Genomic DNA, 14547 nt, shown 5'->3' on the forward strand with positions numbered 1-14547 from the left:
ATTCTTGTTTTGCTCTTTGTACAATCTCATGATTCATTAATCTTTTTTCCCCTTACCCGTTAACATTTCAAGTTTTAGCACTTGTTTCTCCTTACTTAGGGGTCAGTTCTACAAGTTAGACAAACGGGTAAGGGTCAGAGGTGTTGGAGGAAGAACACGAGCACGGCTCCTGAAGGTAGGAGCAATTAATTCAGATTTGCAGATGGCCCTTTCTTGGTTAGCTTGGAAACCCCTTGGATCCCTTGAAAGTGGAGCAAAGCATTCTTTCATCATAGAAAAAACACAGCAGATCAAATTAGGGAGTCATCACTCATGATTCTCCTGCAGAAAGAATTTCCACAATGAAAATTTTGTTTATTTTTCTTGGGGTTGTTTCCGTGTGAGATTAGGAGGAGAGGGGGGAGAGGGAATGATATAGAACAGGTTAGGAGAACAATTTTTCCTTGGTCATTATCACACACAGTCACCAGAACTGGGAAAGTGTGGTATGACAACTTCAAATCTAACACCTCTTTGATTTTACTATAGCATTGTATGCTATCCTCAGGAAAAACTCATTTGAATCTTTAATTATTACCTAGATGACAAAAATAATCTTCCTTTTTAACAGATAGGACAGATTCTCGTAAAAATAAATCATTTTTATTAGAAAAGCATGTACATGCTTGTAATTTGAGGGTTTCATATAAATCTTACTAACAAGGTATTTTAGTTAGGAAAGCCTTTTTTTTTTCCACTAAGGAAAGCCTCAATTTTGCCAAAGTTAGGGGGTTGATTTTCCGAGTTCTATTCCATTTATGCTCGAACTGCATTTGTACCATATAAAGAGGGTATAATTTTGATCTCATTTCTTTTTCCCATTTTAGTTTTGAGTTTTATCATCAAACTATCCATTTGAAACCGAGTAAGAACCACAAAAATTGATAAAAATTAGTATCTCTCACTAGCCTATATATACATAATTCAGTTAATTAAAATATAATCAGTTTATTAGGACAAAATTTTTTTATCATACTTACAAACATATAATAAGTAAAATGTCATATGAAAACTTAAGGGGTTGGCTGAGTTAGTAAAGACTAATGCCTCAGGTCATCGGCCAATTCAAATCGAGTCTTTTTTGGGCCAAAGGTGAATGACTAATATCCTGTCGTGCTATCCATTTCTAACAAGGAAATAGACCATCCATATCCTTGTAGATGTGTGACATGTTTCAAGATCACATTAAAAGGTTGTGGTCCATTTACAAGTCACATCAAATTTTTTTTTTTTTTAATTTAATCACAACTCTTTAATGTGATTTATAAATGGATTTCAACCATTTGATGTGGTGTTGGGACACATGTCATACACCTACAAGGAAATGGCCGACATAAATTTCCCAATGGTGAAACCCCATAAATATATACAATAATTTACCCCCTCTTACGTAAAGTTAATAGCTTCAAAAAGAAAAATGTCCACGTATTAATAAATGTATATGTTTCAACTACAGATGATAAAGGATAATCATTTTAAAATAAATTAATGAAATTTTATTTGGCAATGGAAGAATTAGTTTGTTTATCATGTGAAAGTTGACCATGCAAAAAAAGGGAAGGCAGGGGGGGGGGCGGAGCATTGATTATTCAGGGTAATTTAGGTAGTTTGTAATCAGTTATACAATTGTAATCCTTAATGCAATTTGAAAAGTTTATTTTAAATGTGTTCTCTTATATAAATAAATATATGATGAACCATTGGACAAGAAAGAAAAAAAAAATTCTATGGTGAACCATTGGCTTCATCTGATTAATCCCTATCAGTTTGGTATTACATGGTATCAGAGAACAGGTCGTCCCACTGGGGTTCTTTTTAGGTTTTGATTCCATTCTTGCAGGACTTTCTTTGGTTCTTTGAACTTTGTTTTCTTTGTGTTTCTGTCTCCTTTTGCTTTTTGCTGATTTTGCACTTCTTTCTTGAAATTTCTGCTGATCCTACGTGAATCTCTTGTTTTTTGTTGAGATTCTTGTTGTTCTTCATGAATTTCTGAGCTTTCATGTTGCAGTTCTTACTTTTCTTGAGTGAATCTTCTTGTTTCTTGCATTTTTTTGGATTCCATAGATTCTTATTCAATTTTTCGAACCATGGTTGTAGTATTGTCAATACCCATAGGACATTTTCTGCTCATAGTTATAAATTTTTTGTAATTACTACTTCTACTGGTTGCTTTGAATGTAGAATGATGCCTGTAAAATCAAAAGCAAGAATGAAAGAAAGAAAAAAGTAGTACTACAATTTTATGATCAGATCTAAGATAGTATAATAAGCTTAGAAAACTACTAACTTGGAATCACACGTAGTAAGTTGAATCTCTGGTTATCTTGTAGCAGGAAAAATAGAAAGATTTTGATACGACATCACATTAGCCAATATTATGGAGGCTGACCTAACGCAAACAGAACTACAGATTTATGGAGGATGCTGACCATTAAAATCTCTTCTCGGATAGTTAGATGTTGCTGTAAACATTCTTCATCTAGCAGAATAACGAAGAAGGGCTGCTGAACAAGTTTCTGCACTCACTGACGTACCACTGATCGACTGCACATTGCTGCTCCCCATAAGAAATGCAGGTTTCCTAGGTTGAGGCAGGACATGTAGTCTCCTTTTAAACATCACAACAATAGATGACATGGTGGGTCTGCACATAGCATCTTCTTGGACACACAAAAGCCCTATGAGGAGGCATTTCAGAACTTCGGTTGCTGGGCATGAGTTCTTTATTAGAGGATCTATGAACTCCAGACCCCTGCCATCAAGCCATAGTCTCCAGGCCTATAATATTTGACACATATGTTAGACATGGAGGGGGGGGGGGGGGGGGGGGGGAAAATACACTGGAAGAAGAAATCTAGGTAGTGTTAATTGAGTTTTTGAGACATACATATTCAAGGAGAGTCTGATCATCCTGTGAGTGGAAGAAAGTGCTAGTTCTTTTCCCACTTAGAATCTCAAGCAAGATAACACCAAAGCTGTAGGCATCAGATTTAAATGAAAATAAACCCCTTGCAGCATATTCTGGGGACATGTATCCACTGCACCACAAATACCATCAATTTTTGTTAATAGTCATATTCACTTATTTAAGATGCACATATAGAATAGTGAAACATCTCCACATTCAGAATTCAAAAAATAAAACATTAAATATCTGCAATTTAGAATTCTGTCGTAACTACATCAAACCTGGGTATGTGGACTCAAAGAACTTACAGTGTACCAGCAATTTTGCTGGTGTTGTCTTGTGTCTGATCCATCAAAACTAGCCTTGCCAACCCAAAATCCGAAATTTTTGGATTCATGTCTGCATCAAGCAAAATATTGCTCGGTTTAAGATCCCGATGAATAATCCTAAAATGAGAATCTTCATGAAGATAAAGAAGTCCTCGGGCAATCCCTTGTATGATTCTGTAGCGTTGTTCCCACTGCAAATCTGCACTTCTTGCAGGGTCTATCCATATATCCAGAAGAACATCACATTAGTACCATGGTTTACCAACCCAGTTGCAAATAATAGATCATCAATGCACTAATATGGATCAACATCTAATTTAGAAAACTTTAAAGTTGAATAGCCAAAGATAAGGTGAACCAAACCAAAGAGGAAGGAATCAAGACTTCGGTTGGGGACAAGTTCATAGACTAAATGCTTTTCTTCTCCTTCCAAACAGAAGCCTAACAGTCTAACAAGATTTCTGTGCTGAAGCTGTGCTAATAGTGCCACCTCATTCTTAAATTCTACTTCACCCTGTGAGGAGTTTCTGGATAGTCTCTTAACAGCTATTTCTTGTCCATCTGGTAGTGTACCCTGGTGGTAATGTTAGACATGTTAAGTGATATTCTTTGGGAATAGATCAAGAAACTATAAGAATGTGGATACAACAAACGTTGGCACATTGTAGACCCACGATGAAATTTTCAATACCTTGTAAACAGAACCAAATCCGCCTTCCCCAAGCTTATTAGCATTGGAAAACTTATTTGTGGCAGTTGATATTGAAGTGAAGCTGAATTGCAAGGATTCGGCAGTTGTAATCTCATCCATCACTTGACAAACATAACAGAAATGTCAATCAAATTCTTTACATCCACAAAGCACAATTTCACAATAATCTATGGCAGTTTTTATTGATATTATTTTATCCAACTGCAAGTACTCACACATTTGCAGTGGAAATGGCAAACATGTAATAAATCAAAATTTGGAAGCAACTATTAGGTAGGCTAAGAGAAAAAGAAAAGCAAAGGGATTAGTATTTGTTAACTGGGGATGGATTGGCAATAATACAAGATAGAGTAAACTATAGGATTAGTGTAAAGAGGAAGGTCTTTCAGAGAAAGGAAGAGCTATGCTGATGTCTAATTATATCATTGGCTTTTGACAGTATTTCCACCACAGGCCACAAGAGAAATTATCATTTTGCTTATTATGGATGAGCAAAGTTACAATTTTTCTGTTGCAAAAACAAACTCTGGTACTTGAAATGTTGGAATCCATGGCTTAGATTCATCCCTGATAACAAATAATGCACTCTAGAGCTTGAAAATCCTGACTTGAATCACTATATCCCACCCAAGGGCCAATGGCAATTCAGTAAATATGCAGACAAGAAGTAGCAAATTTGTAAAAGAAAAGATCTGTGTAATCAAGGTGGTTCCAAAAGACTATGCAACCACTTTCTTTATTGTAGGCTACAAAATAGTACAATGTTTTGAGTTGTGGATAATTGTCTAGTTGGACTTCCAACAGACTCTCTCTCTCTCTCTCTCTCTCTCTCTCTCTCTCTCTCTCTCTCTCTCAGTCACCCTCTCCCTGCCCTCGGCCCTGCAACCATGCAACCATGCCCACACCCATCTCCACCCCCGCATCTACACACCCAGCTCATCCCCAATTCCCCCTTTCCATCCTCCACCTCTGCCCTCCCATCTCCCACCCTCCCTTCTGTAACTCGACTACCCCATGATCCATTAACTGAATTGTATTTATCCAACGGCTGAAATCTAATTCCTGCTCATTGATTGGATTATTGAACAAAAGATGGCATGACAGATTTAGAACAAAAGACTCTTCCCCTAAGAAAACAAGAGTTGCACAAAAGAAAACAGCTGAAAATTGAATTGAGTCAACATGGTGTCAAGGGAGATAACTAGACCAGAAAAGGGGGGGAGAGGGAGAGAGAGAGAGAGAGGAGAGGGAGAGAAGAAAGCTAGAGTTGGTTGATTACCAAACATAATTGGTATAACAAGGAATCTAGAGTTTCAGTACTTGGATGTGGACATTGACGACCTTGCCCAAGACAGGAAAACTAACTGAATTGAGTCAACACGGTTCCTGGATAGACAATAAGCAAAATGAGAATGCCACTTTGGGGTCTGAGGAAATGTACACAGCCTTATCCCTGGTTTACAGAGAGGCTGTTTCCTGAATCAACTCCTGACCCCTAAATTGCAATTGAGGGACCTTAATGCTGTGCTGAGGTCGGCCCACAAGCTTGAAAAACTATTCAAGAAATAGTTTCTACTGTGTCAAGGTCTCTAACTAGATAGGATTAATTTTTTATTTCCTGTGAAATGAGCCAATGATTATTATCAGAAGTAGCTTCTATTAGAACCCAACCCTACACTTATTCCCTTGCATTAGACAAAATTAAGTTGTGAAGTTCAAAGTTATTACCAAGAAAGAATTGGAAATAACAGAAAGCAATGAGATAGAGGCAACTGGAACATAGCTACTCATTAAGAGACTGTTGGAAAAAGATAGAATGATAGTAAATTTGGACCTAATGAATATCCAATATCAATTGGAAATAATTTAAGATATCAACTCCACAACTTAACATAAGATATGCAAATTAACATGTCTACTCCATGGTATTCCCAACAACATTTCTTAGATGATAAATGCTTATTGAGTAGTCAATTACTTGTTTACAGTGGACAGATGCCAGCTAATTCAACAACCTTCTAGTAGGGCCCAAACATTAAAGATCACATGAAGCATTTCCAAAGAACTAGCTCTGGAGTTCATTAATTATGTTGGATATCTGAAGTACATGGCTTTTGAAGCTTTACTTCATTGCTGTCAATGCCATGACAAGTTTTTGTTATTCACAATAGTTTGAACAATGGCAATAGTCTATCAAAAGAACAAGCAACATCATGGAAAATAAGTTGCTTACAATTGTCTTTCTGCTCACAGTTTTTCCTCTGTACATAGAAGAAGCACACAATAAAGAGTATCACTATTACAACTATTGGGACAGTAACGATAATCACAATATGAAGTGTATTGCTCCTCTTTCCTACATAAATGAAAAAAACAAAAAGTTATCATTCGTTAAGAGATACATCAAATTGCTATTAGATGAAAAAATATTCATAATTGAGTAAACAAGGTTGGCATCAGGCTGAACAGAGTCAGTCCTACTGGTCAAACATATCCTATGGTCAAGCCAATTGAGAATTAGAAAAAGATTAATCTTGGGAAACTGATGTGTTTTTGAAAGCCAAAAAGCTATAAACTCTTTTTATAGTGCTTTGGTTTGCTGGGCTAGTTGTCTCTTCAGCAACAGCCTGTTAACAATTGATATCCTTGAGTCTGAGACCAACCTTATAAAATGAACTAAGACATGAGCTCGCTACATATAATAGGAAATCCATTGGGGAAAAACAAAAAGAAAAAAGAAAAGGAAGGAAGGTTCAGCTGAATTAGAGATCAGTTTGGATACTTTTTTATGGTCCTTTCTTAGAAGGAGCAGCCAAACACTGAAGGGTTAACAATATACAAGTACAAATTCTATTAGAACTGCCCAAGACACAAACTCTGAGGACATATAGAGCAGATTTTTGAGGTCATGTCCGATCCAAATTATGCCAAGGCTCTGGTTTGACAAGATCTCTTACACCTGGTAATTTAATTTTTGAATCTGTAATAAGAAGTGAAAAGGAAAAGGAAAAAGAGACTTACTCTCTCTGGAATTTGTGTCTGGTGAAGGTGGGGGAGCTGACAAATTGGAATCAATTTGATAGAAGGCATCTACGCCGTACATCAAATTACAACTGGGTTGAAAAACCCCTGCAGCTTGACTTCCATTGCAACATTTTGGAACCTGAGCAACAGCTCCTACTAGGCATTGATTACAATCACTGTAAGAAATATCAGGAGTGCACTGCACTAGCCCATATATCGTCTGAAATGTTGCAACGTTCTCTCTTCCAGTAGCAAACATGTCGGTTGAAGAAGGTGATGAAGCCTGAGACGCAAGCTTGTTCAATAGATGACTTAACATCTGATTGAACTGCTCTGGATCAGTAACATTTTCACTGTCAGTTTGAAAAACTAGTAGTGACTGTTCCATATGGGAGAAAATATCCCTGGTAGAGTACCGTAACATGCATTTATCATACCATGTGATTGCCTCATCCTCAAATGGGCAAGCTTGCTTGATGTCTTTCGATGCTGCATGGATGCAACTCTGGCATACATCAGGTGTAACATCACCTCTGCAAAGGAAGAGGCCATAAACTGTATCTGGGCTCTGCCCACTAGTGGTGTTATAGAACTTATTCTTCAATGAAGCAGAAGATAGTGAAGAGAGCAGCAAATTGATAGTGGATCCAAGCGGGCTACTACTAGTATAATTATTGCCACCACAGAAGTTGTAAACCAAGGTGGGCTGTTGAGCTGTGCTGAGATCTAAGTATCTCAGGATTGAAGAAAACAAATAGAACAGCAACTTGCGGTTGAAACAAAGCATGACGATTCTACTTACATAAGGCACTGCCTGAAGTTTAGCTTCCCCATCGAAATTAACCAAGTCCGATCCGGAATGTCAACCAGGGGAAAGGAAATTCTTCCATCATGATCAATCAATCCCCACTATTTCAATTTGCCATGATCCCAAGATGATTCCTCGCCACCTGCTTGCTTACAACATACAACATTTAGAAAAAATTAAAAAATAAAATTGAAAGCCAATAGAATCATTGACTATAACGTGACGGAAAATGAACTGCAGCGAGAAAAGGACATTTTTATTAATCTACACTGGAGTGAAGAAAATCAAATCATTTTAAAACTATTTTTTCTTAACTATATTTTACATGGGGGAAGAACAAACTACCCAAAGGACTAGCTAATGAGAATGCTTCACCTTCGCTGAATCCGCCGCCAGCGTCAAGCTAACCCTAGATCCATGCTGGGAAGCGCATGGAGAGAAACGGAGAGACAGAGAGGACGGGCAACCGCCGCATAGGCCGGTGAACTCGACTAGTTTAGAATAAACAACGTTTTCGAAAGAAAAAATAAAAGAAAAGAAAAGAAAAAGATCAGTTCCGTATAGCAGTTGAAGACTGAAATGTTATTCTATTCGGTCCAGATTCAATTTTAGCGGAAAGCCGCAATTTTAAACAAAATCGCTTGTTAGTGAATGGCGACACCATCGATACGGCAACTTTTGGTAGTAGAACTTTCATAAAATCGAGTCTCTAGAGTTACTCGAATCTTGCTGCTACTTCACGTAAAAGGAGAGAGAGAAAAAAGAGAGGTCGTACATGTACTTGCAGACCTGCGGTGGTAGAGAAGAGTTGCAGCGATGAGGGCTGTGAGGCTTTTCCATTGTCAAAGTCAGAGAAGGTGAAGGAAAAAGCTTTGAACCATCGTTCTCTTCCTCTCTTCCTCTCTTCCGGTATCCCATAACACCTGCAGCGGTAACACTCACACCGTTGGGCAGCGAAAGCTTCGATTTCCGCTCATATTTCGCCTGTTCGGCGATTTCACGATGACTTTTGATTGTTGTTTCGATGCTTGGTTTAGCCATTTTTAGCCGAAATGTTTCGGTCACATAATATACCTTGGTCATATGTCTTAAGAGAAAAGAAAAGGGGAAAAAAAATTGTTCCTGGTTACACATTGTTTTTTTTTTGTAATCTATTACACATTCATATGATAACGGCCTTCTTTTTGGCTAATCAGACATTCTATCTTTTTTGGGTAATCAAACATTCTATCGATTGGTAAAAAACCAGCGAAGTCGAGCAAAGCTCTAATAACCAAGTAGTGGATACAGGTGAATCTCTCCCTTCCCTCCAAAAGAGAGCCATCTTGGCTAGGCGATTTGAAACTATGTTTGATCCCCTAGCTACATACATTGCCTCAAAACTCAGAAACTTAAAGGTTAAAATTTGGATAATTTGAATAATGGGAAGACAATCAGAAGCACTTTCCTCTAGTCCATTTTTAATCTTGATCAACTGTTGATTATCTAAAGCTTTGTTAGGTATCAATTCTCATTCTCTATTATGTCTATTTAAAATGAATAAGTACAAGAATTCATTATTGGTCAAGAATGAAAAATGGCTTGGTGAATTTATCAAAAATAAATTATGGAATGAAAAATAAGTTTGGTGTCAAAATAAAAAATTGTTAGTTAATAATAATGAACAAGTGATAAAAGAGGGAAAAAGTATGTTTTTTTATAAAAAAAAATGTGTATTGACTATTTTACTTTCATCTTAACTATTAAATTTTAAGTAAACTTGTGCATAAATAAAGAAAATGAAATTCTCACTCTAATTCATAATAAAAAAAAAAATTCATTAAGAATTTTATAAATTTTTTTATTATTTTAAATAAAAATAAAACTAATAATAGATACCAAACAACTTAAAATAATGAAAAAACCACATAATTGAGAATGATAATTGAAAGCAAAAAGAGCCTTAATTAAAAACCTTGTTTGGACCCAAGAGGTGAATCTTCACATGGGCCCGCAAATGGGCCTGAAACAAGAAGCTACAGTAAAGAATGGATTTGGGCCCCTTTATGGACAAGGGAAAAAAGCCCGTGTTTTTTTTCTCGATCCTTGGGTCTTCTCTTTCCTAGACTTTTCTAGGTCTTGGTTCTTGTAACAACTAATTCCTTTTGTTCTCGGTTCATGAGCAGTGTTGATGCGTCCAAAATTTGCTCAGCCCTTAGATCTCCTTGGGATGACCTGCAAAACGAAAGTGTCAAATGTGGCCCGACCGCTGGGGTCGGGAGTCCACCTCCGAAGGCTAAGTCAGTTGATGAACTTAATCACAAACGGCTCTGTTAGACGCACAGAGCTAAGGAATGAAAAACTGGGAAAGTGATCTAGATCGTAAACCTCTGATAGTTTACGTCTACTAGTGTGTATATGAATCTTAGTCCTTCTCACCTCGTAGGTAAGTAAGGTTTATATAGAGTGTACCTTCGAATCTTCTTCGTTGGATGCATTTGAGCCTTTTTCGGATAGTCGTTGGATCCTAACAGTTAGATCCGTTGAGCGATAGACTTCTACTAGTTTGAACTAGTAAAGGACTCCTGAGATAACCTCACAGTTATTCAATGATTATCCCTTCAATAATGATAAGTGACAGCCGCCAAGTTGTGTCTCCCATCATTAGGGTAATTAACCTAATCCATAAGTCGGATTAGGGCGTGCCTCTTGCCGATTTAGTTTTCTTCCTCAGCAAGCTATCTTCTGGACCCGGCTCGCTCGAAAGCGAGTCGATTCCCTCCGCCTCGACCGGGGTCGAGGGTCAAACCGAGTACGAACCAGGTTCGATCATATTTCCTCCGTATCAAAAGCCCCCCAGACCAAGCGTTCGGTCAATCCCAAGGGCTTGGTTTTTAACTGGGTTCTTCATCAGGCAATAGTCTCTGCATATCCCACTAAATGTCATATCACATTTAATGCGGTGGTCACTTTTCCTCGAGCGTTGTGAGGGCAATGCCACGCGTCTCTTTGTAGGCGATCTATCGTGGCTCACGTAACCCAAGCGACGGTTTCCGAATGCCTGTTTTGGATTCGTGAGTTCAAACTTTCAAAATGTCTTCAAATCTCGACAGTTGATGCTGAATCAATCTCGATCGTTCAGGTCCTCGAGCACTCGTGCGGGTGCTTAAAAGCGGTTCATTGTCTTCGTAGGTTTCATTCTTCTTGTCTGGAATTTGAACCTTCGTCATCTGCTTCGCGCCTTCTCGCTCTCAAGCCTTTGCTTCATTGAATCAGTAAGTTTGCTGATCCTTTTGCAAAGTTTAAACTTCTTGTCTCCATTTTTTTTTTTTTTTTTTTGGTACCTTACTGAAACTAGTAATGGAGGATAATAGGGTTTCTTCTTCCCTGGTACCCAGTGTTAGTAATAGTAGTGGTAATGAAGCTTTTGCTTCCCTTCCTTCCGAACAGTCGGATAGTGATAATAAAACCCTAACTGTCCTCTGGCGCGAATTTGCTGAAGTTTCCCATAAAAGTTTAGAGAGAAAGGCCGAAACTCCTTCCGCCCTTCCTAAGTCTGGATCTTCCAAGACTCCTAGGGTGACTGCCGAGTCTTCTAGGCAGTCAAAACAAACTTCCAGGTCTAATGGCGGACCTGGTTCTATTCCCTCCTCTTACAAGGAGGAAACCCTTCTTTCGGCAATCCAGGGTTTTGATTTTCCTTCCTCTTATCATATTAGGGCTCCCCATCCTGATGAGAGGGTTGATTTGACCCTTCCGGGCGAGTTTTCCCTGTACATAGATGCACTGGAAAGTGGGGTTCGCTTTCCTTTTTTCAATCCTTTGTTCTCAGCCATTTTGAATCACTGGGACATTTGCCCTGGAATGCTCCTTCCCAATAGTTGGCGTCTCATCATCGGCTTCTTGGGTTTGTGTTTTTAACTTAGTGTTACGCCATCTCTTGCTATTTTTGTGCACTTTCATCTTCTTTCTTTCTCCCATCCTCCCGGCTGGGTTGTACTCTCCAAGCGTAATAAGACTGAGCTTGACTGGAGGGGCAGCATTCTTGCCAAAGGAACTTGCCCTTCTAATCACAAAGGATGGCGTGAACGATACTTTTTCTGTTGTTCGCCTTAGTCAGATCTCAACTTCCCGATCGTCTGGAAACAATATACTTCATACTCTGAAAGTAATCGGGTCCTTCCTTTATCCAAAGAAGATGAAACGGCAGTCAAGACAATCAAATCCATTCCATGGTATCAGGAGATACATGGTCTTGAGGTGGAGTACAACTCCATCCTTCAGTACTGGGGCTTGGCTCATTGTGAGCTTCTAACCATCATCCTTCAAATTTATAAGAGTGATATGTCTTTTCATAATTCTGATTCTTGTTCTTCTTTGTAGTGCCTCCAAGAATGAACCCTGAGCATCTTCGGGCGAAGGCTGCTAGGGCCGTTGTGACAACTGAGCAATGGTCGCCCCGAGCCCTAACTGCTGATCAAGAGGCTTCTATTCCCTCTCCCGACCTTTCTTACAAGGGTATCAGGAATATCAAACCCGTGGTTGACGCTTCGGGAAAAGGGAAGAAGCCACTGGTGGAGAGGTCAAACATCTCCTCCTCCACTCAAACCAAAAGGAAGCATGATATAGTCGATGCTTCCTCCCACAAAAAATCCAAAAATACTGAAGATTGTGAGGAGGTCTTCATTCCTCAGTGGACATTGAAGCAGACTGATAGGGTGACACAAAACCCTGAGAAAGTTGCAGAATGGAGCTCCCTCAGTCTTCTGCCCTCCGATCGTCGGGATTTTGAAGCCCTGAACGATGATTCCCTTGTTAGTCAGTCCACAAGGTACAGACCTTCCTGATTTTTCATTGATTTTTTCATAATCTCTTATGACTTCTTTTGATAATCTCCTCTTCCCCAGGAATGCTGTGTTGAGTTTTTATCAACACATGGAAGCATTGAGCCGGGTTGGCCGCAACGGCTCCTTACTGCAGATCTGTGAAGAGAATTTGGCCAAGGCCAATTCCGAGATAGACCAGGTGACGGCAGCTGCTAAGGAGCTGCAGATAAAGCATGACGAGGAGATGAACTCCTTAAAAAAGGCCCTCAACTCTTCAACGGCTCGCGCTGTTGCTGCCGAGCGCGAGGCTAAGAAGCAGAAAGCAGCTGCCACATTGTTCGGTGACAGACTTGAGCTTAAGTGCGCAGAGAACGAAGATCTTCTGAGGCTGGCGGTTCCTAGCAAACCCGAGCATATCAAGCCGAAGCTTCGAAAGGATTGTGTTCGGAAGTACCTGAACAGCATACCTTTCTCCAAATTGCTGGGTGCCTTCAACATCCAAGCTTACCGCTTGGGGCAGAATGACGTTTGGGAAAAGATTTTTGAATCCATCCCTTCCTTCGATACAACTCCCTTTCATGAGGTGTGTCATAGAGAGGTCTTCGGGAAGTTAAAAATGGATCTCCCTGACTGGGGTCGGGAAGAGGATGATCCTTTTCCAGCTGACCCAAAATACGAGGAATATCTTGCTGACGAACCGCCACTCCAAGAGGAAAAGTCACAGGCTGCTGCTGAAGAGGACTCTGATAATGACAATCCTGAGGAAGGCTCTTCTCAGGACCCTGAGAAAGGCTCTCCTGTGCAGGACTCTTCGGGCAACAATGAGGAAGAAGCTTAGGGAGTTACCTTTTTTTTTTTTTTTTTTTTTTTGTAAAGATTGATCCTCCTCATTAATGAATAGATACTTCTTCTATGTTTGCCTTAATATTTCCTCGTCTCCTATCGAAAGCTTGTCTTGAAAATCAAAATATAAATGATAATCCTTATCACTTAACTTCATATTCCTCGACGAATGATAATCTTGTAAAGATAACATGAAGAGATGTTTTGGAAAGATGCCTTAGCCTTTATTCTTCCTTACTCCTTCATTTATTGCAAAGTCCACACGTTTCCCTTCATTTGCTGCGAAGTCCAAACGTTTTCTTGCCTTGGTACACCATTCACTGTTTTCAATGAATTGGTAATACAACCATTATTTAAATGGTGGTGCGACGGTTGGAGGTATTCTCATATCAGGTGCCTTTCCATGTGGCCTCCCTATAACCATTGATCTTGCTTGTTGAGGATTTCGAAGCGTTTTTTCGATCTAGGCCATTGGTTGCCTTTGGCTCTTAACCGTCGTCTTAATACCTGAGGCTATTTAAATCCTTCGAGGGTACTCTCCATCTATTTTGCTATCTGCAAGTTAGATTTGCAAAAACGACATTTCGTCTTCTGCATCCGTATTCCTCGTACTCCAACAATAGCTCTATCAGCCTCTGAACAAGTGAGCTTTTTGCTATCACCAATCTCTTCTCCTTCCCCCTGAGTAAACTTCACAGTAGTAATACTTGGGGTTTACTTAATGGGTATTCTGAGTAGTTCATATCTCATAGAGAACTAGGGTTTTCCTTTGTTTCTTGTGTTGTTGGTTTTTTGTACTGATACGGCTTTTTCTGTGTACACAGTGGCTCCCAGAATCGATCCGAACTTCATTAGGGTGAAATCCTGTAAGAAAATCGTTCCAGTATCGGCGGTTGGGGCCAGCGAGGTGGTTTCATCTGGTGAATCCTCTAAGCGTAAGGCAACTTCTGTCAGTGAATCTTCAAATCAGATTCCCACAGTTTCTACTGATGTCACTCCTACGCTTCCTTTGCCTGAAGAGATCGCTCGTTCTTCCCCGGAAGATCTTGATCACTTCGTTGTTGATGGCGCTGTTGATG

The 14547-nt window shown here is 39.3% G+C and overlaps 1 protein-coding gene across 6 annotated transcripts; it reads right to left on the minus strand.

Moving 5' to 3' along the window:
* Positions 1–1637: 1637 nt before the first annotated feature.
* On the minus strand, positions 1638–8849 carry LOC149012265 (cysteine-rich receptor-like protein kinase 25). Of its 6 annotated transcripts, none has more exons than XM_089159070.1 (9): positions 8596–8849; positions 7815–7962; positions 7010–7545; positions 6222–6344; positions 3968–4089; positions 3640–3850; positions 3256–3493; positions 2927–3077; positions 1638–2817 (listed from the first exon to the last, which is right to left on the minus strand). In XM_089159070.1, the coding sequence occupies exons 2-9, from the start codon at positions 7844–7846 to the stop codon at positions 2515–2517; spliced, it is 1716 nt and encodes a 571-aa protein (XP_089015196.1). In that variant the 5' UTR covers positions 7847–7962; positions 8596–8849; the 3' UTR covers positions 1638–2514. The 6 variants fall into 6 exon arrangements, with proteins under 6 accessions (XP_089015196.1, XP_089015195.1, XP_089015193.1 ...); XM_089159069.1 differs by having other exon boundaries at positions 7010–7731; XM_089159067.1 differs by adding an exon at positions 8196–8311 and having other exon boundaries at positions 7010–7962.
* Positions 8850–14547: the final 5698 nt, after the last annotated feature.

This window comes from Hakea prostrata, chromosome 6 (assembly GCF_041222555.1).
Source record: "Hakea prostrata isolate BN-2017 chromosome 6, UWA_Hpros_2, whole genome shotgun sequence".
In the NCBI taxonomy this organism is placed as follows: Eukaryota; Viridiplantae; Streptophyta; class Magnoliopsida; order Proteales; family Proteaceae; genus Hakea; species Hakea prostrata.

Excerpts from the sequence above, each read along its gene's own strand:
- LOC149012265 (XM_089159066.1), bottom strand. The coding sequence starts at position 7,799 with ATGCTTTGTTTCAACCGCAAGTTGCTGTTCTATTTGTTTTCTTCAATC. Across the intron at positions 3,494-3,639 it reads TCTTGATTCCTTCCTCTTTG|ACCCTGCAAGAAGTGCAGAT; the intron begins GTTTGGTTCACC and ends ATATATGGATAG. Across the intron at positions 3,078-3,255 it reads AGCAAAATTGCTGGTACACT|TGGATACATGTCCCCAGAAT; the intron begins GTAAGTTCTTTG and ends TTTGTGGTGCAG.